Here is a 27,931-nt window from a genome sequence, read left to right as displayed (position 1 = left end):
AGACTATCCCTCGTGCTGCTTGGAGGCCAGTTTAGTTTTATTCAATGAGATCTTCATCTTAAGAGGTCAGATGGAAGGAGCCTTACTCAAGGAGCTCTTTACTAACTCAATTCTAGAACTTAGTGAAGTAGGGCTTCCATGCACAAGATACAAAAATAGACATGACAGAGTCAAGGGGACAAGGTCACCAGCAGAAGGAATTGAAAGAGGCCGACTATAGTCAAAGGAGTAGTGCTCCTGTCCAGATGGCTCCTGTCATCATGACCAACACTTAGTCTTGAGGGTGCAGCCACTGTCTAGATCAGGGAACATTCCGCTTGAGCACCACTTATGGCCCATGAAATCAATACCAGATAAGATGACACAACTCACCAAAGAGAATCAATTCCAGCTATCTTCCATCCCTCTACCCCACCCCCAACCAACCTTTGCCATCAATTACCCTATAGGGCAGGGTAAAACCGTCCCTTGAGTTCCTCAAACTTTCTAAGTAGATAAGTCTCTTCTTTCTCCCATTGAGGGCTGGTGACTCAAACTGCTACCCTATGGTAAAGCAGCACTCGTAACCAGTACTCCACAGGGCTGATCAAATATACCAGACCAATTTTTAAGTTGGTAATTTTGCATGACCCATAAATGATGGCTCTTGGTAGAAAAAGGTTCCTCCTCTCTAGTCTAAATCTGAGAATCGTATTCTCAAATTTTATCAGCAAATATAATAGTTCTATTGGGTTATGGACTTACATGGTACTTTGCTGGTCATCCCTCCAATTTTTATTTTTTAAATCATCTAATTTATATATACTGGAAATCTTTATCCTGTGACTGTTCCACCATTGTACTCTGAAAGCTGGTAACTTGTATTCTAGATTTCACAGGTTCGTAAACAAAGAGGAATGTTGCCCCAGGATCTCATTTGTATTTGATTCCTAAATTGAGATGTTTAATTTGAAGTTAAACACGTGGGATGATGTGATAAAGTGTTTTGCATATAGGAAGGGTCTAAAAGTAGGACGTTAATAGACTGAATTGTGTCCCCCCAAAATATGTATTGCAACTGTTAGCATCTATGGCTGTGGATACAATCCCATTTAGGAATAGGAGGTCTTTGCTGATATTTAAGACATGGTTTTTGTAGGTTATGTCTTGATTCAACTTTAATATGAGAATTAATTAAGCAAAGTAGCAAATACTGATTGGGGAACAATGATTCCAAGCCACTAGGTGATCTCCAAGGAACCAAAACTATGAACCTAGAAAGAAAAGGACCTTCTTCCCCCAGAGCTAGCTGACAGAGGACTGGCACCCTGAATTCAGACTTTGAGTTTCCTGAACTGTTAAGACAATACGCATGTCTGTCAAAACCACCCATGTGCTATTTTCTTTCACAGCAGCCCTGGAGAACTAAGACAATGCCGACAACTAAGAACCTACTGACTGGTTTCAGAGTGAAGGTGAGCCGTTCAAAGGGGAGTTTAGCTTTCCCTGTAAGGCAGCTTGCAGACACTGTGTAAGTGTGTGTTATGTGGGTAACTCTTTCAAACACAGTAGGAAAAATACAAAATGTCAATTCAAGTATTGGATTTAGGCTGTAATTTGAACTCTGCCAAACACTTATTACCTATGATATGGAAAAGAACAATTACCTATGATATGGAAAAGAACAATTTTATTTTCCATCTGATCACCGTAAACTGTTCCTTTTCCTCAGGAACATCACCATGGAATTGTTTTGAAAGCCAAACCACAATAAGACAAATTCTTTATCCTAGGACCAGCCTACATCTCTGCGTAGAAATGTAGACTTAATGAAGCAAACCAAAAAAGATAAACTGGCAGTTCTAGAACTTCTTACCTAACCTAATCAAATGAGAAAAAAAAACATTTGATCATTTTTATTAAGGCCCCAAACTCTGAAGATATGTCACATTAAATGCTGTTCATGTCCAGTGGCTTCAAATCCTCATGAACTAAATCCATTTACTGTGGTAATCCTCTCTCAACCATGGCCTAGTTAGCCATTGGTCACCATTCTCCAATTAACTCAGGTTATAAAGAAAAATACAAAAATCAAGGCACTGTAATTAGTCTTCCCCAAAAGTATAAAGCAGACCACTCAGAGCATGCTATCCCAAACTCCTCAGTATTCTACAACATAGAATTAGAAAACTAACATTTATTGGTAGTTTTAAGGTGTAATACAGGTTTCCAAAAATGTGGCAGTGAGAATATCAGGATAAAAGAGAAACTTGTGCTAAAAACAACCTGAATTCATCATTGGCAATATTACATAACAATCAAAGCCCTCACATACTAATGATTTCCACTTTGTCTTATTGCCAACCTCCCATGCATCAAAAACACAAAAGTGCTATTATCAAACTTGGGAAGCAATAAAGTTCTTTATGAATTTGAAGATCATAGTATTAGGAAATTTGGGGAGATTATTTGCAAAATATATCCTAATCACCCAGGTGTACAATCTCATTTCTATCATTTTTGCAGTGATCATTAGTGAATAAAGAACAGATTTACAAGTTTATATAGCAGGGCAACTGGGTTCAACACAAAATTAATACAAATTTTAGGCAAATACATGTTTCATAAGACACTGCTAACACTTAAAGGATTTAAATAAAATTTCAAAAAACTTGGAAAGCAAATAAAGACAAGACAACTAAGAAGCATTTTCCACCATTTACTCTTGTTATCAAAAATAGTTCAACTCTTCTTGCAAAACAAAAACAAAATAGTACATACTGGACACATACATCACACTTTTCTTCCTATGGCTTTAGCCCACCCCCACCCCACCAAAAAGACAAAGGAGAAGGAGAAAAAAACAACAACAACAAAAACAACTCTATCTGACCACATTCACAGAAAATGACACCAGGATACACTACAAAACAGAAGGAGGTGTCATCTCGCTCTGTGTCCAAAGGTTTCTTCTCCACGTCTTGTACTGGGTGAGTAACCATCATTGAACATGCTGTGTGCCAAATCAAAACATCACTTCAACATATGTCCGATCTCACTAGAGATGGTGAACGTAGTAGAAATTGGAAATTTTCCAGCAGTATTTTTAAGCAAGCACTGTCAAAGCAGAAACTCCAAAATTCATCAGGTCATTCATTTCTTTACAACCTAAGCCAGCTCTTGTTTTAATTGGGCTGTGCTCTTTAAAGAAACTGACTAGATTTCCCCCCTTCAGCAGAATGTTTGTAACTCAAGTGCCTTCCCATAAAGATTAAAAAGAAGTGCATTTAAACTGAAACATAAGTTTGTGCTTTACATGCAAAAGAGCATCCTTAAGAAAACCTTCTTAGCTTCAAACCTTCCTAAATGCACAGATTCATAAAAAGGCCTTTTCATTAGGCTTCTACAAAGAAACCTTCTTAATAAATAGCACCCCAAAACATAAAAATTCAAAATAAAATCTGTGGCAAACAAACTATTAGAAACAAAAATTTTTTTTAAGTAGCATTAGTTTAAGGGCATCATTTTAAATAATCCCAAATTTCTTAGTAAAACATTTTAATAATTGTTTTAACTTCTGTCACATACTATATAGTCCAAATTCAATTACCTCTGTAATAAAGTTGTTCTTCTCCACTTCATTTATCAATTGGAACATTGTTTGAAGTGAAGACAAGATTTTGATTATTTTCCCCCAGAAATGAGTCAGATAACTAAAAACAAAATGGGTTCAACTCAGAAGAGTTCTGTAGCATAAATAACTATGCAGAATTTGTTCATTTTTTTAAGACAGACTTCTTAAACATTCTAATGAGGGGTAAATAAATTTTCCTTCATAATACTGCTGATTAAGAACTGCTACATACACCACGTAGCCAATTTTCATGATCAGAAATGGTATTACGTCAGCCCAAAGGTTGAGCTGGACACATCAGCTTTTCAACAGGAGAAATATCAATGGCATCTGAAGGCAGTAACAAACTTTTCCTCCAAAAATAAAAAAAAAAGCACAATCTTTATGAACTGACTAGATACCACTTCCTTACATTTAATCATAAACTTTGATTATGCACAAAGCATGACCATAAACAATGAGGTTAATGTTATTTTCCTTGCCAAAGTTCATTTTGTATAAATCAGTTGCATCAGCATTTGTTCTCAAACTATGAGGTTCTGTAAGAACTAAGAACATATAGTTGTAGGGTTACTCCTCCATTATCTGCAAACTATTTCCCCGACACTAACACATATAACTTAGCAATGAAAACACTTGATACAAGTGATCTATATGCAGGAGCTCCGGCAAGTTAAACCAACAGAACCATAGCTGCCGTAAAACTGTAGCTATTTCCCTACCAGAGATAGGTCTAAAGACCCACTGATTTATTTAACAGTCAAATCTCATGTCTATCGTCTCATCCAAACTTTTATCATCATGTGTACTGGCAGCTAAAAATGTTGTTACTGGGGACCCTGTGACATTAATTACACTGGTACTTGTACTGGCATTGCGTACAGCAATGCTCGTCACGTTAATGCCCAAAGTGAGCCTGGTTTGCTCCAAGGCCTTTTCTGGCACGGCAAACGCCTCCAGCTTCTTCTCCCCATTGGCCATATAGGAGTTTTGGCAGCCTCGACATATACAATCTAAGCAGGCTTTGCGGTTAGAATAACAAGGGCAGCGTTGGCCGCGGCATGTAAGAACACTTGGATTTTGAGTAGCACGCCCACATTTACACCCTTTCTTTTCCTGGGGTTTTTTATACACAGTCTTGGTAGGACTTCCTGGCATAAAATGATGACTAGGAATCTTTTCCTTTACTGTTTTGTCTTTTTTAAGAATACCTGGCTTAGTTTTAGAGTGAGATTTCTTGGATCCATGTTCATGACTCTTTTTCATGCTTTTAGTTGATAAGAGTACAGTTTTGCTGATTTTGGGGGTTGTGCCCCCATTGGGAACAGTTGCTATAGGCTGAAGAGAGATTTTGCTCTCCCGTTTCACTGTCACAGGAGCAGATGCCCCCAATGTTGGGCCTCGAATAATGGTAGAAATTGGAAGTGGCTGAACCTTCTCGCTGTCGCTTTCTGATCTGGATCTTTTTCTATTCAATTTTGCTACTTTCGGAGTTGCTGCTGTGCATGATAATCCATGAAGTGCAGGACTAGTGGACATGAAAACGTTATGGCTAAGAGACTGGGAAGAAAGTTGCAGAAAAGGTCCATTGGATACAGTGGTTTCCAAGTTAGGCTGCAAATTAGGACAACAAACCTCTGTATTTGAAACAGTTTCTAAGCTGCGGAGTACTTCTTCAACACTTAGTAATAGAGAGTCACCAGGTTTTATATCTTCACTGAAACTGCAGATATCAATGCCCGGGGAGCATAAGTCACTGGCTACCGTGTCACAGACAGGTGGCAGGCTGTCAGATAGATCCTCAGTTTTTATGTCAACAGTGTTACATACATCAATTGTATTTGAATGTTCAGGTGAAGGAATATTTATACCAAATCTATCTATTGAAAGCCCATTATAAGTAGGCAAACCATTGATAACAGAACTGCCAATAGCAATGCTGAGGGTACTTTCAGATATTGGAGATAAACTAGCTTGAGGATCAGTTGTAGGTTCTGAGGTCGAAGGTAAAGGGGAATGTGTCAAACACAAAGTAAAGGATGAATCTGAGGGTTTTTCTGTCTCCTCACAAAACAGTGATCCATCATTAAGCAAAGCCAAAATATCAGAAGAACAGTCGACTGCTTCTATTATATCACGTGCCAATGTAGTCTGTGTTATATATTCGCATAATTTTTTGTAGCAGTTCACGAGGATGCTTAACTGTTTGTTTTCCTCAAACTGCTCATAGTCTTTGCACCAGCTACATGAAGGTTTCATCATCATTTTCTTGCCTTTACAAGTTTTGCAGACATAGTGTTGGCAGGTGGAGTTGGTGGGTGCAATAGGATCTTGTAGCAAATGTCCTAAGGGGAGAAAAAGGAGGAAAGCAAAAAATTTAGTGACATAAATAGACACTTTGATAAACTGGAAATATTACAAGATTATAAATAATCTGTCAAGACTGAAATGGGTTAAAACTTATTGGAAAACGTGTGTCTGTCTGTGTGTGTATACAGAAAAATGTTCAACAGTTCACTTCATCTTAATACCACAGTCCCCCCTATTTCTACATTGCAAAGCTTTCTCTTCTTCTCCATTAGTGGGAAGCTGGAGGATTCTGTTCTGGGGCTGCCGCCATTGTCTACTTCCCTTAGCGCTCCCCATCAGTGTTGCCCTGTGTGATCCAGCAGCCTCTGTGGTAAGAGGACTCAGTCTCTTGCCTCACAGTTGATCTCATGCAAGACCCAGAGACATTCTAAAATTGGCTTCTCAGAATCTGAATAGGGGGATCCACAACTAGCTCTCATTAGGGTAAACAAGACAGAACAATCCCAAACTTCACACTCTCCTGGCCTGCCTTAAGGAATTTTGTACATCTGTGCACAGGAGACCAAAAGAAAGTAAGCCCAGTATGAGGATGAAAACTGCCTCAACTTGTGCTCTCTTAACTATAAACATCTCCATTCGGCAGAGGACCAAAGAATACTGCCTCTTTGGCTGTAAAGACAAACCTACCCTCAACAACCCAAACCTGGTGTAACACTAGATTTACAGACATTTCTAATATACCTGTCTCTTCAGAAACACATGAAATTGACACGTGAAAGAAACCACTTTTTCTTTAATAAACAGCTTATCTTAATTAAAAACAATTATGTATTATTAATTTGTAAGTGAAACGATGATACTGTGCATTTATATAAAATTTTCAATATTTTACATACAATATTTGAGACTTGAACAGAATGGTAACAAAAAAGTACAAGATCACACAAAATAAGCTTTAAGGCAAAATTTAAGAGTTAAGTTAATTCATTAAAAAATAAAGCAATTATAACTATCAGAGCTCCATTATTATAAACATCAGAGCCCCAAAACATATGAAATCAATACTAAGAATTGAAGGGTGGAAAAAGGCAGTTGGTACAATATAGAAAGGAATTCCATGCACCACTTTCAGTAACAGACAGAAGAACATCTAGAAAAAAGATCAATAAGGAAATAAAGAACTTGACCAACAGTACATTCATGTGCCCACATTAACATGCATTAGGGCAATGTCTGACCATGTGTTGACCACATGTTGATGCCAATGCCCATAAAACTAATTTTATTTCAGATTCAAGGTACATACAGTGGTCCATAATAAAGAACAGGTGCGATTTTGCAAAACAAATCAAAATGTTGTTGTATTGTTACATATTTTGATGTATTCTGAATTGTTTTTCATGAATAGAAAAGCTTATGATATACTATCATATTAAGACAAACATTAAACTAATTGGCATTAGATAAGAAGTGTACCTTTGCCTAAAAGGTAAGAGGAGTGGAATCATTCATAATCTGGGACTACCTACCTGGATATAACACAGTATTCCCATTATGTCCAAATCAGTGTCCTATTTCTCAGAGCATCCCATGGATATTAAGTAACACATGACTATACAAATAAATAGATCAAACATATTCCAGGTGACAAAACAAGTCTCAATAACTCAAGTTTTAAAAGACTAAAATCAGAAAGTTATTTTAAGCCACAATGGAACAAAACTAGATAATTATGAGCAGGAATTATTGAAAACAATTCAAAATATGTGGAAATAAACTACTAATGATTCAAGAAATCAGAGAAAACTACAATTTAATGAATGTAATCAATGTAGAAATTGTTGGTGTATGTGCTGCTATGTATACTGTACTCTCAACAACATACATGCATAAAAGAATTAGGAACAACCATCAATCACACACACAAAAAAACTACAAAATATGGAAAAGTGAATGAAAATGAAAATACAACACAGTAAACCTAGGGGATGCAATAAAGGCAGTGTTCAGAGGAAATGCCTACCTTAAAAAGACCTCAAATCAATAATTTTACCACTTGAGCAACTAGAAGAAGAGCAAACTTAAGTCTGGAGTTGTTAGAAGGAAATAGAGATCCCAATAAAATTAAATAAATATAGATGAGTAAAAGCACTAGCAATCAGGAAAAAAAATATTTTTTAAACATTGCTCCCTTTTAACAGATTATGGAGAGGATCCCTAGTGGCACTATGATTAAGTGCTCACTAAAAAGTACAGAGGTTTAAATTCTCCAGTTGCTCTGTGCTATCTACTTCCATATACATAACATATAGAGCTGCAGGACCCAAACAATGTGGTTGTAATAGTATTAGCTGAAAACTTACTCAAGAGTGTCACAAACTTTTCAGACCCTCTGATTAATAAAAATGGATAAATGACCTAAATCTCAGCACCACAGCCATAAAACAATTACAAGGTACTGTTTGGGGTGCTACTGTTTTTAACAATGAACTCTTTGATATGAAACTAAATGCATGGGAGCAACAAGACAGAAAAATTAGACTTTTATCAATAAAACAAAGAGCCCACAGAATGGAAGAAAATAGCTGGGAACCCCATATTCAATAAGGATTTAATATCCCAAATATACAACAAAAATATAAACAATACAATAAAAAAAAGACAAAGGATTTGAGCAAATATTTCATCAAGTAAGAAATACAAATGACCACCAGGACAAGAAAAGGTGTTCATCATCATTAGTTTTAGAGTTGCAAATTAAAACCACAATAAAATATAACTTTAACTTCACACTAAGATGATTATGATCGAAAAAGTAAAGTGCATGCTGGCAAATAAGTGGAGATATTATTAGCTAGGATCAGTGTTAGCACATACCAATTGTATGTCTCTAAGGAAGCTACCCCAAATTATCATATAAGATTTTAAGAGCCACATCTCCCCACAAAAAATTAAAACAGATGGACAATCTTGAGTCAAGAAAAACATGTCACTCCCTGGTAAACTCTCCTTTAAAGTGGGGTGGAAAGAGAGGGGGAGAGATGGAGAAGTGGGAGGGAGGGGGGAGAGAGAGTGTGTGTTGTGTGCATGCTAAGATCCAGTTTTTATTATCAACTGTATCAATATCACAACTAGCAAACAAATGAGGGTTTATTTTAGCTTAGATCGTGTTTCATAGAATTTTATACATAGAGACACCATTTTCACTGCACTTGAATTCTTATTTTATAATATTTACATAGTCCATGTGACTCTGTAATTAAATGAACTTGATACTTGTGTCCTATTTACATAATACTAGATGATTCTGTCACCCCTAAACAGTCCTTGCCCAAGTTAGCCATTTATAACTAAGACTTAGTTTTAGAATACCATTGTTGTATTTCTGAAAATATAGGAATGTTAGTAAATAAATTACTAAGATTTAATATCAGATTTCTTAATGCCTTTAGTTTTAGTGAAGCATTTTATTATAGAAAATTTCAAGCAGAAAACAGTATAATAAACACACACAAACCCATTTACCTAGATTAATCAAGATTATGCCACGTACAAAGTTTAAAACAGATCTTAGACATCATTAACTTGTCTTGTGATACATTTTCTTAAGGTGGGGGGGGGTGGAAAAGGGGAACCGATTATAAGGATCTACATATAACTTCCTCCCTGGCGGGTGGACGACAGAAAAGTGGGTGAAGAGAAACATGGGACAGTGTTAAGATTTGACAAAATAATAACAATTTATAAATTATCAAGGGTTCAAGAGGGAGGGGAAGCAGGGAGGAGGGGGAAAAATGAGCTGATACCAAGGGCTCAAGCAGAAAGCGAATGTTTTGAGAATGATGAGAACAACAAATGTACAAATGTGCTTGACAGGATGGATGGATGGATGGATGGATGGATGGATGGATGGATGGATTGTGGTAAGAGTTACACAAGGCCCCAATAATAAAAATGAATAAATAAAAAAAATAAGCTGAGACCAAGGGCTCAAGTAGAAAATTAGTTTGAAAAGGATGATGGCAACATATATGCAAATGTGCTTGACACAATGGATGTATGGATTTTTCTAAGAGCTGTTCGAGCCCACAATAAAAGGATTAAAGACAAAACAGTTAACATTTAATTATCAAGAAAAAATTTTTATGAATGCCTTAGGGAAAAAAAGGCTTTAATTCTACCATCAAAAAAATCCTATTTCCTCAATCAACATGTTTTTAGGGCCAGAATCTTTCCTTCTATTAAACAGATTTAACACAGACCATTTATTCAAAGCCTTTCCTAACAATATTAATATACCAAAGTTAACACTAGGGTTATCATCAACCCACCCACATTCTTCTACCTGCCAAGAATCATCATTTACAAAGCGGCCTAAGTCTGAGTGAACCACATAAAAGACCTAAATAAATGGACAAACTGTGCCTAGGTCTCCACCAAGCTTGTTTTTTTTTTTCTGAACAGGAGATAGGCACTCAGCCTTGGCATTCACACCAACTATCCTCTTAGCAAACTTTATTGAATACATAACTGATGCCAATTTTGAGCAAAGAACATGGTAATTCCACTCATTTCCAAACACCCACTGGTAAAAGTGACAAAATAATTTTTTTAATTTTTTCTATTAAAACTGTCTTACTTCTGAAGCAAGACCTTTTGATTCTCCACTTTAACTATGAGGACACTTACTTAGTTCCACTAGTATTTTGACCAGATTTATGGAAAAATTAAGCTTAACTGGGAAAGGGGTATGTGAGACAAGGACAAGTCAAAACAATATTGCTAAGTTGCAAAACTGTTAATGACTAAAAAGTACAGATCTATGAATATTGGACTTGATAGTAATAATGACCATACGACTTACAATGGCAGAAATTATAGGTTAAAATGTAATATGACTAATTAGACATAATAGACAAAAATAAAATCATTTTACAGCTTAAATGGAAATGATCACAATGAAATTAACTTCTATAAAATAAAAAAGACTAAAAATATTTCAAAGAATCAGATAAAAGTGTCATGAGACTTATCTCACACTGTCAGGGAGAAAAATATTAATGCACACAAGATAACTAAAAATAAAAACAAGCAATAGAAAAAAGAGGTGAGGTGGGGGACGGTGGCTGTCATAGCAATTGTATGCTAAGATCTTTGTTCTACATGCCCCCGACTTTTTGCTCCATCCCCAACATGCCCTAATGATGTTGTGCTTTCTGTATGTGATACCATGCAAATTAATCAGTTTCTTTCATTACATTATATCATTTAACATTTCTGATTATTTCTCACTAGTAACTGTTGAGGTTAATGTGTATGAAAGTTCTCTTATACATTAAAATTTCTATAATAATCACAGAAGTTCAATAATAGCTTTTCCATTTCCACTCCCCCTTTTTCATGACTTCAAATTAGACAGCCTTATCATTTTAAATATTCTCCCTCTCCCCACACCTCATCCTACCTACCCTACACAGAATTAGTAAAATTTCCGTCCTCCCTCTGGTTACACATCTAGCTGTAGTCAAACCAACATACTAGATCTCTTGACTTACCTTCCCCCTTCCTTCCCTGCAGCAACTTTCATATGCTTAAGTATTTCCCAAGAATCAGTCTTCTAATCGAAGGCACAACTTGTTATTCCCCATAGCAATGAAAGGCATTCTGATTATTTTTCTTTGAAATATTCCTTCCCTTCTCCCCTAATACTGACTACATTCTACTCTATCTCCTCTACATCCTTCTGTCTTCTCCTTAATTCCAGGGCCCATAGTCTGTACTAGATCTTTCCTCTATACTCAGTATATATTTTCAGTATATTATATTCCCTTTAATTTAAGTATATTATCATTTTAATTATAATGCATATATTATTCTGTATTCCTTAGTAATTTTTACTAAATCACACTCCCCAGTTGATGTACATATGCAGACAGAAATGGTTCACAGGGATAATGAATCTTTTCCCCCATTGAAGTAGACACTACTCAAAAGTTTAACACTACTTAGTGACTTACCCATAAAGTTGATGTTAACTGTTTTATAAAGAACTGACTTCCAAAACTGCATCTTCCGCTCAAACCTTTTACTTCTGGACTTCAGACCTACAAATCCGACTGACTACTAGGAATCTCATTCCCTTGGAGAATGGACAACCCAAGCTTAAAATGAGTAAATACAAAGGAGCCTGCTGGTGTGGCTGGTTAAGAGTTGGGCTGTTAATCTCAAAACTAATCACCTGTTAATAACCTAGAAGGAAGAAACATGAGGTTTCTGCCCTTGTAGAGGGAGAGATTAACAAACTCAGAAACCCAGAGAGGCAGTTTTACCCTGTCCCTAAAGGGGCGCTACAAGTCAAGATCGCAATGAGTGGTTTTGAGGTATTGTTTTATTAATGCCCACCTAAAGAAGCTATGATCATAGTCCAGAGATGAGAATTCATTGCTATCAGAGAGCTAACTACATAAAGTCAATTATTGTATAGATAAAATATAATACCTTACCATTTGATTTCCCTTTTGACAGATTTTAAAATTATTTCAGTTATTAATATTTTCTTTCTTTTTTCCTCTGTCATTTTGTCACTGTTGGTTTGTTTTTGCATGATTTTCTATACATGAAATTTAGGATATGTATATCTATAGTGACAGCAACTAGATTCATAATTAGCTAGGATCATGGCAGGGGAGAATAGACGGAAATATGCTAACAATAATGAATACAAGAAGAAAATGTTCTGACATTGATTGTGGTGATGATTGCAAAATTTTTAATATAACTGAAAAATTATATTGAACTATGTGAATTATATGTATATAGAACTATTTTTTTAGATCTACACCTAAAAACCTGCTTTTTTTTCTCCTATAGCTCTTCTTCCTTTGGTTGTTGGAATAATCTTTCATCCCCAAATCAAAACAAATACTTTCTGTGGGATATAAAAAGACTTTTCCCTAGCTCTGTTACCCCCAAAGATAAGCCAAACCTTAGAGGTTGTTTTCCAGCACATGGCAGGAGGTCAGATGCTTAAAGATATTCTCCCTGAAGGCATTCAGCCATCAGACTACTGTCTGGTTCCAAGGTAGGTGAGGCTCACACCCTACTGATAAGGAGAGTAATTGTTTCCATGGAGAGCCACAGAACAGGTCAAACTTGCTAGTGCCATCCAAAAGGTAGGCTGCCATCCTGAATCTAGGAGCCACCCATCTAGTCACATGTGTATCCCAATCCCTCCCCTTCCTATTTTGTGAATCCCCTTTAGATATCCCCCCCCCTTATTACTGTATTGCCTATATTACAACCCCCTTCCTGTGACACGTCTGTCTTATTATCGCTGTACAATTGTGCCTGCCGGGCCTGTGATTTGTTCACCTTTTCTTCACCTACATCCCACATCAAGTCAGGCTCCTGAGTATTGCTGTAATATCGTTTTTAAAAGCCTGCAACCCTGCCCTTCAGGTTTCTCACCACTACTCCTACACTAATTGACCCATCATTTTCACCCTGAATGAATGCACACAAGCCTGACTTACAACAGATTCAAATTATGTTGTTATATTAAGTTATTGCCTTGTTATTTGGAATGGGATGGGGTACATTGAGGAGCTTCCAAAGGTTCATGAGGAAGTTCTATTATCTTTTAGTCCCATTTCCCCAGAAAATTTCTAAAGCACCTCTGTGTGTACCACACATAATTTGATGTTATCATCCTCATAGCAACCACTGAAAGACAAATAAACACCAGACTTATAGATACTGATAATAACAATCAGCAATAATGAAAAAATAATTTAATGAGGTATCAGACCTGTCAGAATTGACTACAACAAGAACTTCCAAACAAAATCCTACTGAAAAGTCAGAAACTGCCTGCACTGCATGTTTTCTAGGTTATCTTCTGGACTCTTCGGTTATTCCAATAAATCCATTTTCCACAATGTCACCAAGTGATTATTCTAACTAATACACAAGCCTGATTATCTGAGTTTCTTTTCAAAATTCTTCAAGTTGACTTCAAATTCCAAAGTGTTTACACATAAATCTTTGAGAATTTGAGCCGATCAGCTCTTCTAAATTCCTCTGCCACTAATCGCCTCTTGTCCACAAACTCCATATTCCATCATTCTTACTACCACCACCAGTGACACACAATGCTGTCAGTTCTATGACTTATTCTTCTTCAAATATCCTAAGAGCCTTGGTGGCATAGCGGGTGATGCACTGGACTGCCAAGCGAAAAATAAGCACTTCAAAACCACTAGCCCCTCCCAGGAGAAAGATAATGCTTTCTACTCCCAACAGAGTTACAATCTCGGAGACTGTTCCATCCTTTCCTATAGATAGGGTTACTATGAGTCAGAATCAACTTTACAGCAGTGAGAATAACCCTTACTTTCTTTCATGGTACTATTTGTTCTTCAAGAATCAACTCAAAATATGCCCTCCAACCAGTCTATTTAAAAGCAATTTACATATCCCCATATTACAGCACTTTTAGTCTCTTTGCTCACTGGATTGATCTTCCTTTACTCATGGCTAGAAGCTTAGTATCTTTACACCAGTGTGGGCATCTAACCCAGCACACAGAAAACGCACTATGAATGGATTATAAAAAGACCATTAGAGTTCAGAGTGACCTTGGAAATTATAATATTTTAATTAGCTATGGACAATTGAAATAGAGACTGCTGGCTCCCAGCTTGCTATTCTTTACTATTATTTATATCTAGTACTGTCCTTCTGCAATTAAATGTGTAAAATCTAATGATACAACTTATGTTTCTTTCCACAAGAAGTCCTGGCTGGATTCTCTAATACAGTAACTTCAATTTTGTTATTTTTTTATAACTTCAATTTTTAAAGTTAATCTTAAGTAAATACATATAGTCTAAGGCATTGCACTATTTCCATTTAAAGCAATTCCAAAATCAAGTTCAACCTATATACAGCCGAAACAAAATTCAAAGCATCAGAAATTTTACCTGAAGACTGAATATTTATTTTAAACTTATTTAGTCTTAACACTGGCTTAGTAATCACTTTTAAAATTGGGAATTTGTCTAGCAACAGCAATTAATTACTGATCAACCCAAATATACACAAATACTCAGTCCCCTCTGGAGATGTGAGAATAACCATACTAGCAATTTCTGAGGGTAGGAATATCCAATGCATGGACAACTAGGACAACTTGTACTTATCCCTTTAAAGGTATGTAAATCTGCCTTCACTTTCAAATGATTGAAACACCCTTTTGGTGTTTCAATGACCCTTTCACAGGGGTCACCCAATTCATAACAGTAGCAAAATTACAGTTATGAAGTAGCAACGAAAATAATGTTATGGTTGGGGGGCGTCACAACATGAGGAACTGTATTAATGGGTCTCTGCATTAGGAAGGTTGAGAACCACTGCCCTAGGGGGTTGGGGGCCACACATCACAATCACCTTCACTTGCTACAAGTGTAGTTTTTAAATTGGAAAGCCTTTTCTTGAGATTGAACCAGAAGCATCTAACTTAACTACACCTTAGAAACAATCTCATTCATAATGTGGGCACTGCCTGAATTGAGTCATAAACCACCCAGCCAAGACTTATCAAGGCAATACAAGAAATAGGCAAAAATGCCTATTCAATTAATCATTAGTTACTAATGTCAAAGGTTTGAGACAGACTAAACAATAATGCTTCCAGAATCCAACCCACTGATCTAAATATCCCCAATTCTCTACTGTTTCCAAATGAAGAAGTTCATTGTGTAGACTAATTTCACTTACTAAACCATGACTCCTATCTCAATAATTGATGCAAATAATTCCTGGAGCCAAGATGAATAGTTCTAAATGATCGTGTGCTCCATGGGAGAAAGATGTGTTTTTCTACTTTCATAAAGAACTACCATCTCAATTAGGCATCAGAAGACTCAAAGCAATCAATCATATAGATGAAAATGAGGGGGATTCAAGGGGAGACTCATTTGCAAACAATTGGACATGGCTTCACATAAGTGGCACAAGGAAGGGGCAAACCATCTAGGGTGAGGTATAGTACTGATGAAACACAACATTCCTCTACTTCTTTAATACTTCCTCCTTTGCCCCCTCCCCTCACATACACCCTATCATAGCACCTGTTCTACCTTACAAATGTGGCTAGACCTCGAAGCATATAGTTACAGATAAGAGCTCTTAACATACAGAGTCCAAGAAAGATAAAACCCTCAGGAACAGTAATGAAAGTAACCATACCATGAGAGTAGGGAGGAGGGGGAAGAAGTGGAAGAAAGGGTGAATTGAGAACAATGATTGACATGTAACTCCCTTACCCCCACCCAAGGGGACAAACAACAGAAACATGGGTGAAGGGAGACAGCGGACGGTGTAAGATATGAAGATAATAATTTATCAAGGGGTCACGAGGGTGGGAGAGTGGGGAAGGGAGAAAACAGGAGCTGATAACAAAGACTGGAATAGAAAAAAATGTTTTGAAAATGATGATGCCAACATATGCACAAATGTGCTTAAATATAATTGATGTGTGGATTTTTATAAAAGCTGTAAGAGCCCCCAATAAAAATTTTTTTTTAAGTTACAGCCTCAGAATCCCAAAAGGGTAGTTATAGTCTGCCCAAATTAGGTAACTATGAGTTGCAACCTATGAACACTTCTCAGAGTGAATTTGGTTCTTCTGGGGTGCTGAAGCCAACCACACTCACATTTTAACAAGACATTTAGATTTTGTATTCCCTATTTCATCTCTGAATTACTGTATGAAAAGTATGCCCCACAATTAAAAGATGTAGAAAACACTCCCCAAGAATAACTAGACATGTTTTCTGAATACATACACAGAAATAATTTCTGAACTGAGGGGGTGGGGGTGAGTGAAGGGCTACATAATAAAGTGATATGTATCACTGAGCTCAAATGAGCACCAAGAAATTGAATGCTCGGGGATCCAAAGCCCATCTGTAAGCAAGTGGACATCCCTTTACATTAGAGTCGTGTGGAGGAGACGAGCTAGTCAGGGTGCAGTATAGCACCGATGAAACACACAACTCTCCTCTGGTGTTTTAATGCTTCCTCCCCTGACTATCATGATCCCTATTCTAACTGACAAGTCCGGCTAGACCAGAGGATGTACACTGGTGCAGATAAGAACTGGAAACACAGGGAATCCAGGACAGATGATTCCTTCAGGACCAATGATAGTAGTTATAACCAGTAGGGGAGGGGGCAGGTGGGGTAGAAAAGGGGAACCGATCATAAGGATCTACATATAACCCCCTCCTGGGGGACGGACAAACGAAGAGTGGGTGAAGGGAGAAGTCAGACAGAAGACATGACAAAAATAGTAATAATTTGTTATTTTTAAGTTATCAAGGGTTCGTTGGGGTGGGGGAAATGAGGAGCTGATATCAAGGGCTCAAGTAGAAAGCAAATGCTTTGAATGATGATGACAACAAATGTAAAAATGTGCTGACGCAATGGATGGATGGATGGATGGATGGATGGATTGTGATTAAGAGTTGTATGAGGCCCCAATACAATGATTTTAAAAAGAAAAGGAACTGAATGCTCATGGGCAATAAAAGCTGTGAATTTCTATTCTTTTAAAGGCTAATTTTCAGTCTTACAAAACCTATGTGCAATATGGCTTTTTTGCAAATCGTTATTGGAAGTGGAAACCTCTTTTAAAATCTTTTCAATTATGAAGAATACAAAGTTGAAGTGAATGAAAATTCAAGACCAGAGAACTCTCTTAAGCACTATTATCAAGATTTCTTACTCAGTGGAGCTTGCTAGCCCAAATCTAGTTTTCATAACTTTTTGAGGGCGTAACATTCAAGATGTGTTCTTTTCATCTTCCTACACAACTCATTTTAATAGCAAGACAAAAAACAACTATCTGCTCAAATTTAAAAAATGGTCCACATGAAAAATTAAGGTTTTAAACAAATTGTTAGTTCACAAATTAGATTCAAACAGCAAGCTCAGATTATTAGTACCTTTAAAAATTCTCAAGCACTTCCATAGTTGTGAAAACAGCACTTTAAAATTGCTAGCACAAAATTACTAGTGCAAATAACTACTGTATGCCAGAAACAAATAATCATTTTAATTATAAATAAGGAAATTATATGGCATGCATTAGCATTTCACCAAAAAACTACTTTAAAGTTCACTACCACACTCCCATCACTTTAAAAGTAAACTAACCCAACCCAGTGCCAATGAACCGATTCTAAGTCATAGAAAGTACTGGCCATGATAGAACTTGATAAAACTGCCTCATCTTTCTCCTGTGGAACAGCTGGTTTAAGCCACCAACCTTTGGATTAGCAGCCAAATGTTTTAACAACTATGCCACAAGGGCTCTTCCCTAAATTACTAATCATATTGAGGCCAATAGCTAAGCATGTATGCCAAATTTAAAAGAAAAGCTGCAGTGAAATCAACCCAGAAAATCTATACTTCTGATAGGAAAAATAACTAGTCTGATCAGAAATCAGTGTCAAACATGGAAAATTTAGAAGCACGAATGCTACTCAAACCATGCCTTTTGTCCTGAGACTTTAAATAGTTCAAGCTAAGTTTGTTTAACTTGTATTTATCTATAAACACAATGCAATCCCCATAAGTACAGCAGGTTTCTTTGCAGAAATGGAAAAGCCAATCAAAGTTTATATGGAAGCTCCAAGAACCCCTAATTACTTAAGCAATCTTGAAGAAAAAAGAGGGCTCACACGCTGACTTCACAGCATACTAATATAAAGCCACGGTAATTAAAACAGCCTGGTACTGTTACAGTAACTGACAAAGACCAATGGAATAGGATCAAGAATCCAAAAATAAATCTCTATGTACATCTATAGTCTTAAAAGCTTGCAAGCAGCCATCTGAAAGAATAACTGGCTTCTACTAAAGAGCACACATCATGCTATGTAGAGGGGCAGTGACCAGGATTAAGGCCCTCAACAAGGTACAGTGACACCATAGCTGCAACAATGGACACAGGCATAAAAAGTTGTATGGATTATACAGGACCGTGCAGTGTTTCTTTTTGCTGCGCACAGGGTCACTATGGGTAAGAACAAACTCAATGTCACCTAAAAATGTGGAGCCCAGGAGCCCTGGTGGTAATATTGGTTATAAGTTAGGATAACTGGAAGATCAGCAGTTCAAAACCACCAGTTGCCATCTCTGGAGAAAGAAAGGCCTTTCAATTCCTGTTAACAGTTATGGTCTTGGAATCTCATAGGGGAAGTTCTATCCTGTCCTATTGCCCATCAGTTGGCCTCAACACAATAGCAGGGAGGAAGGGAGAAGAGTGAGTTGAGTGCGCAAATAAGGAACCCTGGTGATGCAGTGGTTATTCACTGTTCAAAGCCACCAGCCACTCCACAGGAGAAAGACAAAGCTCTTTACTCCTGTAAAGAGTTACCATCTTGGTAACTCAAAGGTAAGAGTTTCTACCCTGTTCTTAGGCCCACTATGAGTCATAATCACCTGGATAGCAGTGTATGAATTAGCATTTGTTTGTTTGTTTAGGGTTTTGTTTTGTTCTGATTGAGCAAAAAAATGTCTGCCTTTAACTTTATACTCTTCAGATCTATCTAAATGGGATCTAACGGACAACAGCACTTGAAAGATTAGCATGGAAGGGGACAAGAGAGTCAATGAATCTGTTAATAGAACAACTACTTAAGAAAAAATGAGAATGGTTGCACAATTTGGAAAATACAACCCATCCCACTAAGGGGCACATGATTAAACTAGGGGAGTGGTGTTTTCTGTATGTTTTTCTGTGTACCTCAACAATTTTTAAAAGCTCAATTCAAAATGGATCAATTGACTTACGTAGTTTGACAGAAACTGGTGGAGCTCCCAAAACTATATAGCCCCTAGTCACCCTTCTGATCTAGAACTCATGCATACCTACCCCGACATTTGTGTTAGAAAAATAAACCATTTAAAATCAAAATAGCAGCATTGATCCAAGGACAAAGTTGAAAGTGCTGAGAAAGGAAAAGAAATGGAAGAAACTGGGAGGGAGGGAGGAATTGGCTAAGTCAGTGGTTCTCAAGACCCATAGGTTGAAAACCACTGGGCTAAGTGATGCTACATTGCAGGGATTGCAATAGATGTGTTGAACAAAATGTGTATAAACTGTTGAGTGGAAAATGGAAAATCTGTTCTGTAAACATTTTCACCTAATTAAACAAAATGTATCTCTAAAGAAAGATGTGAAAACAAGAAAGGGAGAAATGAGTAGTAAAGGGAGAAATTCTTAGAAGTATAGGGATGTGGCTGTGAAGCATAGTTTCTACAGATTATCAAACAGAACAAAAACACAAAAGTAACAGGCAAAATAGATATAAGGATATCATGAAAATTATACACATTTGCTATTCAAATGACTATATCCAAAAGTAGAAAGAGCACCTTCTTTTAAGGGTCTAATATTTTTAAAAAATAAAAAGCCGTTAACTCAAATCAAAAGATTCATTGAAAATTTGTACGGCACACAAGCACTTAAAATAGGCCCAATGTCATTGGTATTAAGCAATCCCATGTACAAAATAGCCAAAAACTGCAGTCTCTTCTACCATCCTCATAACCATGTTCATGTAACTGTTTGAACTACTCTATCAATCCATCTCATTTTTCTCTGAACCTAACGCAAGCACTTTGTCTATCCTTTTCCAGGAACTAGTCCCTCGTGATTAAATGTCCTCAATATGTGAGACAGTCTTGCCATCTTTCCATCTAAGAAGCATGCTGGCTATAATTCTTCCAAGACAAAGTATGTTCCTTCCAGTCGTCTATGGTGCAGTATAGTTTGCGGACACCATAACAAAGGCATCAATTTTCTTGTCTCCCATATTCTCTGTCGATCTTTTAAATACCTCTGAAGTGACTGAAAATACCATGGTTTAGATCAGGAACACCTTAATCTTCCAATGTTACATCTTTGTTTTATTCTTTTTAAAAATCATTTTATTGTGGCTCATACAACTCATCACAATCCATACATACATCAATTGTTATTTTATATCTTCCACTGCCCGGCATTCTCCGTTCACCCACTTTTCCGTTGTCCATCCCCCAGGGAGGAGGTTATATGTAGATCCTTATAATCGGTTCCCCCTTTCTGACCCCCCTATCCTCTTCCCTCCCCGTATCGCCACTCTCACCACTGCTCTGAGGAGTTCATCTGTCCTGGATTCCCTGTGTTTCCATTCACATCTGCACCGCTGTGCATCCTCTGGTCTAACCAGGTTTGCAAGGTAGAATTGGGATCATGATAGTAGGGGGAAGGAAGTGTTTAAGAACTAGAGGAAGGTTGTGATTTCATCAATGCTACACTACACCCTGAGTAACTCATCTACTCCCCACTACCCCTCTGCAAGGGATGTCCAGTTATCTACAGATGGGCATTGGGTCCCCATCACACGCTCCCCTCATTCACAATGATCTGATTCTACCTCCCCTTTGGTGTTTGATACCTGGTCCCCTAGACTGTGTTATGTTTTAAAGAGATATTTTGTAGAAAACTTGCCCAATACAATGTCATTTGATTTCTTGTATCCTGCTTCCATGGGTATTGTGAATCCAACTAAAAGGAAATCTTAACAACCTCAATCTTTTCTGTACTCACCAAGGTGCACCAACAATTCCAATCCTAGATATATACACAGGAGTGAGAGCAAGCACATTAAACAAACACCTTACATCAATGTTTAGTGTAGCACTTTTCACAAGACAAAAGGTAGAAAAGTCTAAATCAATAGATGAATGGCTAACTAGTGGTATATGCATACAAAGAAATTCATTTAGCTAGAGTGAAATAAAGTTCTAATAATGCCACAACACAAATAAACCTTGAAAATTTTATGATGCATATGGTAAGTCAATCACACACATACAAAAACCCACAAATACTGTACAATCTCACTTACATGAAATAAGCAAGTATAGGAAAAAAACAAAATTATTAGTGATAACTAGTGATGAAAGGAGAAGAGAATTGTTTTGTTAGCTTCTTAAACTTAAAGAGGAGATTGAATTTATGTTAATGGTGATAGAATTATTACAGGGAAAGATGGCAAACACAAAAGGAGCAATGCATGGTCTCACTCATATCTAGAATAGGCAAATATATGGAGATCAAAACTCATTAGTCATTATCATGGACAAGAGACTAGGGCAGTTATTATTTTAAGAAACTGAATTTCTAAAAAAAAAGAAAAGAAACTGAATTTCTGATTTATAGTGATAGAAATTTTATTGGAGATGATTGCATACCATCTGAACATAACTGACACTAAATGGTGCACATGAAAAACGTTGAATTGGCAAATGTTTTATGTACTTATATATTTATTTAATAGCAAAAAGATTAGAAATTTAGACTGATGTAATTTATGTCATTTAAATACACATGGAGAAATTACTGGAGGGGGGTACGATTACTCACAGTAATATCCGTAGTTTATACGGAGTATCCGTTACCAGTCAACTATCACATTGACTTCCAAATTCTGAAGAGAATGGAGTAACAGAAAAACTGGACAGCACATAATAGTGTTTTTTATACATTAAGCCACCAGTAGCAGAGGTGAGAAGATACAAAATAGGAGCACTGTAACTACCTCAGGTCACTGCCTCAAGAGTTTAAGCTGCTGCACAGGAAAGGAGAGCTAAGAAAAGGCCTGATAACCTCCCTGGGCTTAGGAGACAAAATGTGATTCCAAGGCAGCTGGAATTCCCAGGGCAGAGTACCAGAGATGACCTCAACAGAGCCAAAGATTTGCACAGTCTCTTCTCAAGTCATCAGCAAACTACTAGTAACAGGAGGAAACCGTTTGGGCAAAGTATCATCTGAAAGGAGCAGAGAGAACAATCCCTGAAACGACAGGGGTAGAAAAATAATTTCTGATCTCACCTCTCATAATAGAAAATGTCATAATTCACCAAGCACTATATACAGGTTTGTTGTATGCCTTGGTTTTGGGGAAAAAGTAGAGTAATCTTCAACAGTCAACTACTAAGGATCCCTGATGGTACAGTGGTTAAAGCTTGCTAACCAAAAGATCAGCAGATATACTACCAGACCTCATTACATAATAAACAGGAGGTACAAAATCAATTTTTTTTAAAGACACAGATAATATAGACAAAAGACATTGACAAGATCACCCCCAACAATCATGACCCCAGTCCTGCCTTTCTTTCACTTTGGGCAGACCGGAGCTTGTACACTGGTACAGATAAGAGCTCATGACACATGGAATCTTGGTCAGATAAACTCCTCAGGAAAAGAAATGGGAGTAGCAATACCAGGTGGTTAGGAGGAAGGTGGAGAGAGGAAGGGAGGACAGCGAAACCAATGGCAAATAAGACACATCATCACCACCACCACCACCACCACCACCAGGGGGACGAACGACGCAAACCATGAGGGAAGGGAGACAGGGTCGGTGCAAGATATGAAAATAATTTATAATTTATCAAGGGATCACAAAGGTGGGAAGAGAGGGGAAAAAGAATATCTGAAACCAAGGACCAAACAGTAAGTAAATGTTTAGAAAATAATGATGGCAACATATGTACAGATATGCTTGATACAATTGATGCTTATGTTCTAAAATGTTTTACACATCTAATAACAGAACTTCAAAACACATAAAAGTCCAGGAAGTAACATATCTACAATGTCAGTGAGATTTTAATCTCCCTCAGTACTTGACAGGATGGTAGGATATCAGATTTAATTTAAACAAGTACAAGTACCACCTTATAAAAATGTTTTGAACAAAAATACATACAAATATGAATGAGGAGAAATGCGGACTGGAGACCCAAAGCCCATCTGTAGACAACTGGACATCCCCTTACATAAGGGTTACAAGGAGGAGTTAGCCAGTCAGGGTGCAGTATAGCACCAATGAAACATACAACTTTCCTCTAGTTCTTTAATGCTTCCACCCCACCACTATCATGATCCATTTCTACCTTACAAATCTGGCTAGACAGAGCATGTACAGGGGTACAGGTAAGAGATGGAAACAGTGAATCAAGGACAGATTAAAAACCCCTCAAGGTCAATAATGTGAGCAACAATACCAAGAGGGGAAGAGGATAGAGGGAGGAAAAGGGGCGAACCAATCACAATGATCTACATATAACCCCCTCCTAGGGGGATGGACAACAGAAAAGTGGGTGAAGGGGAGACATTGGTCAGTGTTAAGACAAGAGGAAAAATAATTTATAAATTATCAAGAGTTCATGAGGGAGGGAGGAAATGAGGAGCTGATAAGAAGGGCTCAAGTAGATGGCAACATATGTATAAATGTGCTTGACACAATGGGTGGATGTATGGATTGTGATAAGAGCTGTATGAGACCCCAATATAATAATTTTTTAAAATAAAAATGGGTGACCTGATGCAAGGGGCTTAAGTGGAGAGCAAATGCCTTGAGAATGATTGGGGCAGGGAATGTATGGATGTGCTTTATACAATTGATGTATGTATATGTATGGATTGTGGTAAGAGTTGTATGAGTCCCTAATAAAATGTAAAAGAAGAAAAGAGAAAAAAATGATTAGGGCAAAGACTGTACAGATGTGCTTTATACAATTGATGTATGTATATATATGAACTGTGAAAAGAATTGTATGAGCCCCAATAAATTGTTAAAATTTAAAAAATAAAAATGGGTGGAGCTGGTAAAAAACTGTCACTGAAATTCTGTATAGAAATTATTAACTTAAAAAAAGAAATTAGTAACTTGGCACAAACCTACACTAACTCAATAATTTTTAATGGAAAAATAAAGATGTTTTAATTAATCTGAAACAAACTAACAAGGACAGTAACTGCTATTCTCTGGCTGCTAAACAAGAGAAAACAATCTAGTTTTTGATCAACTTAAGATAGTTCATAAAATAATTTAAAGCCCTAACATTATAATTCTATGGCTCTAAATAGTGCTCTGAGTTCCTTGGAATGCACTCACTGCTCAAAGACTAATCAATATCACTTATTAGTAGTTGTCTATTCTGATGCAAAATCCAATGTGACAGATAAGAAATGACCCCTAGGGTTTCCTAGGCTGTAATCTTTATGAAAACATATTGGTAGGTTTTTTTTATAGAGCTGGTGGATTTTAAACTACCAACTTTCAATTAGCAACCAAGTGCTCAAACATTTACACCATCAGGGTGACTAGATAGTTTATAAAATTTACTCTAAACAACTAATTCAAACCCACACAGCAGTACCAAGAAGAAAGGCCTGGCAATCTTCTTCCATTAATAATATACCCAAGAAAACACTATAGCAGTTCTACTCTACAATCCAGGGGCTGGCTTTCCATGTATTGGAATCCTCTCCAGAGCAACAAGCTTGTGTTTTCAGTCAGATCAATTGACACCTCACAGCTACTGATGGTGCTCCAGTCACATCCACAATCATTTTCTGAATATATATGCTCAGTCACCTGCTGCAAAACCAGTTGCTCCCTTCTAATCTGAAATTACTATATTACACATATAGGGCCAATTCCGAACTTCAAAACATCAGGCAGAGATTTAAACTTCAAGGAAATAAAGATTAGCATATCTTAGAAAACCCTGAAGTGATACACCTTCTCATCTCCACCCTAACTCTATAAATGTATCCTTAATTGTTATACAAGAAAACTTTAAAAGTACCCAGAAAACATGTTCTTTCCAAACTTGACATCAGGTATGTTAAGTATATTTTCCTGCCGGTTATATTAATAAAGAAAATGGGGAAATGCTAACTGGCAACACCCACAGGGTAAAAAAAAACCAGTTTGTCTGTAATATTTGGAATATAAACAGCTTGAGAAAACCATAGATTCCAACTCTGCAATGATTCAGGAAAGTTTACAGAGTAAAAGAATAATGAATGAAAATAATTCTGCTGAAATACTAAGACTTGAAAAAGAACAAAATCCAATTACTCATACACCTTAATGTCAATATCTACTAAAAAAGTACAATAATAAAAATAATGTGGCATTGGCAAAAAACACAAAGACCAATGGATTGGAATGGAGAATTCAGAAATAAAGCCATCTATGGCAAATTATTTTCCCAAGTTTTATTGGCATATAATTCATATATCATACAACTCAATAGTCTAATCATATCAAGCATGAAGAAAAGTTGTACAATAACCACCATAATAAGTTTTAGAACATTTTCTTCATTCTTGTACTCATTGTAAATAGCTCATTTCCCGCCAACCTCCCCTGTGATACCCCCAAGGAATCATTAACCCAGTTACTGTCTCTATTGATCTACCTTATCCTGGATGTCATATACAGAAAATCATCAAAAATATCAGTAACAGAGCAAAAACAGATGAAAACTTACAATGAAAAATAAGCAAAAACATATTAAAAACTAGAACAAATTTAAATGATCATAAATAAGGAAGATCAAATGATAGGACACTAAATTTTAACCTAACTGCATCTGTAATAATCCACTTGCCAATGCACTCTGTAAGTTAGCAAGGCTAGTCACATGCCTGGTCCATGGTCAGCGGGGAGTCACATGTATTTCCCCTCCACTTTTTTTTTTAACTGAAACAGCTTTAAAATGAGTCTAAAGGAAGATCACATAAGACAAATTTTAAATAACTACACCTGTCATAATCAACTTCACAGTACTCTGATACAGGACTACTCACACCCCTCAACTATTATCAGATGGGAGATAAAATCCATGCGTGGACCCTGCAAATAGATTTTGGGCTGGTGTTGACAACTTAAGTTCCAATACTCTTCCCTCCTATAGACTTGGATTATATTATTTACAATCTTTGCATCACATACACTAGTGTGCTTCTTCCATGTGAACTTAGATGATGCCTCACTTAGATGGCTGCTTGTTTGAAAACCAATTTTAAGACCGCAGACGTTATTCTTTCTGATAGCTGGGCACCACGTAGTTTCTACACCACACTTTGCTAATGATCTCTTCATAAGGATGAGCATCAAGTAGGATATGGCAACTGATTTATCAAGAGTGCTAAGTCCATTTAACATGAAAAGAGCAGTTTAAGTAAGTGGCGTTGAGATTCCCACATGCAAAAGAACAAAGTTGGGCTCATATCTCATAACATAAATAAACCAAACCAAACTCACTGTGGTTGAGTTGATGCAGACTCAGAAAGACCTTACATGACAGGGTAGAACTCCCCCTGTGAGTTTCCAAGACTAAGCCTTTACAGGCATAGAAAGCTTCCTATTTCTCCCTTGGAGCTGCTAGTGGGTTGGAACTGCCACCTGCGGTTAGCAGTCTAATGCATAACCACTACGCACCAAGGCTCCTCCACAGACAAAAGGAACTTAAAATGAATCAATGACCTAAATACACACAGGACTTCAAAAAGTTCAAAAAAAAATCCTATTACCTTTCTATTCTCCCCCACCCCCAGAAATTTTTGAAGCCCCATCATATAAGCTAATACCATGAAACTGAGTAGAAAACAAAGGAATAAAACCTTGTGACAATAGAAACCAAAAGCACAAGCAATAAAAGATGAAATAAACTAGACTTCATTAAAACTAAATGTGTTGTGCATCAAAAGACTTTTCTCTGCAAAGTGAATGGGGAGAATGGGGAACTATCTGGCAAACATTTGATATGGGTTTGATATTTAGACAATAGAAAGAACTCCTTCACCTAATAACAAAAAGTCAAAGCAATGACAAATGGCTAAACTCATTTCCCCAAAGTACAAACTCAAACTCATTGCTAGTAAGTCTATTCCAACTCCCAGAAACCATGTTAAGACTGAGTAGACCTACCCCTGGTAGGTTCCCAGAAAGCCTCATTTTTCTTCTCTAGAGCAACTGGTAGTTTCAAACTGCTGACCTAGAGGTTAGCAACCCAACATGTAACCCACTACTCTACCAGGGCTCCTAAGACACTCATGAATGTGCATGAACAGATGCTCGAGATCAT

General features: G+C 37.0%; 1 protein-coding gene across 1 annotated transcript in view; it reads right to left on the bottom strand.

Moving 5' to 3' along the window:
- Window positions 1-1,706: 1,706 nt before the first annotated feature.
- The window catches only part of MSL2 (MSL complex subunit 2), a 36,110-nt gene continuing 9,885 nt past the window's right edge, over window positions 1,707-27,931 (bottom strand). Inside the window, exon 2 of the mRNA XM_075546889.1 lies at window positions 1,707-5,958. Within this exon, the coding sequence (XP_075403004.1) occupies window positions 4,367-5,958 (1,592 nt within the window). The 3' untranslated portion in view covers window positions 1,707-4,366. The remainder of the gene's footprint in view (window positions 5,959-27,931) is intronic.

This window comes from Tenrec ecaudatus, chromosome 4 (genome assembly GCF_050624435.1).
Source record: "Tenrec ecaudatus isolate mTenEca1 chromosome 4, mTenEca1.hap1, whole genome shotgun sequence".
Lineage (NCBI taxonomy): Eukaryota > Metazoa > Chordata > Mammalia > Afrosoricida > Tenrecidae > Tenrec > Tenrec ecaudatus.
This window is presented reverse-complemented; position numbering and strand designations above follow the sequence as displayed.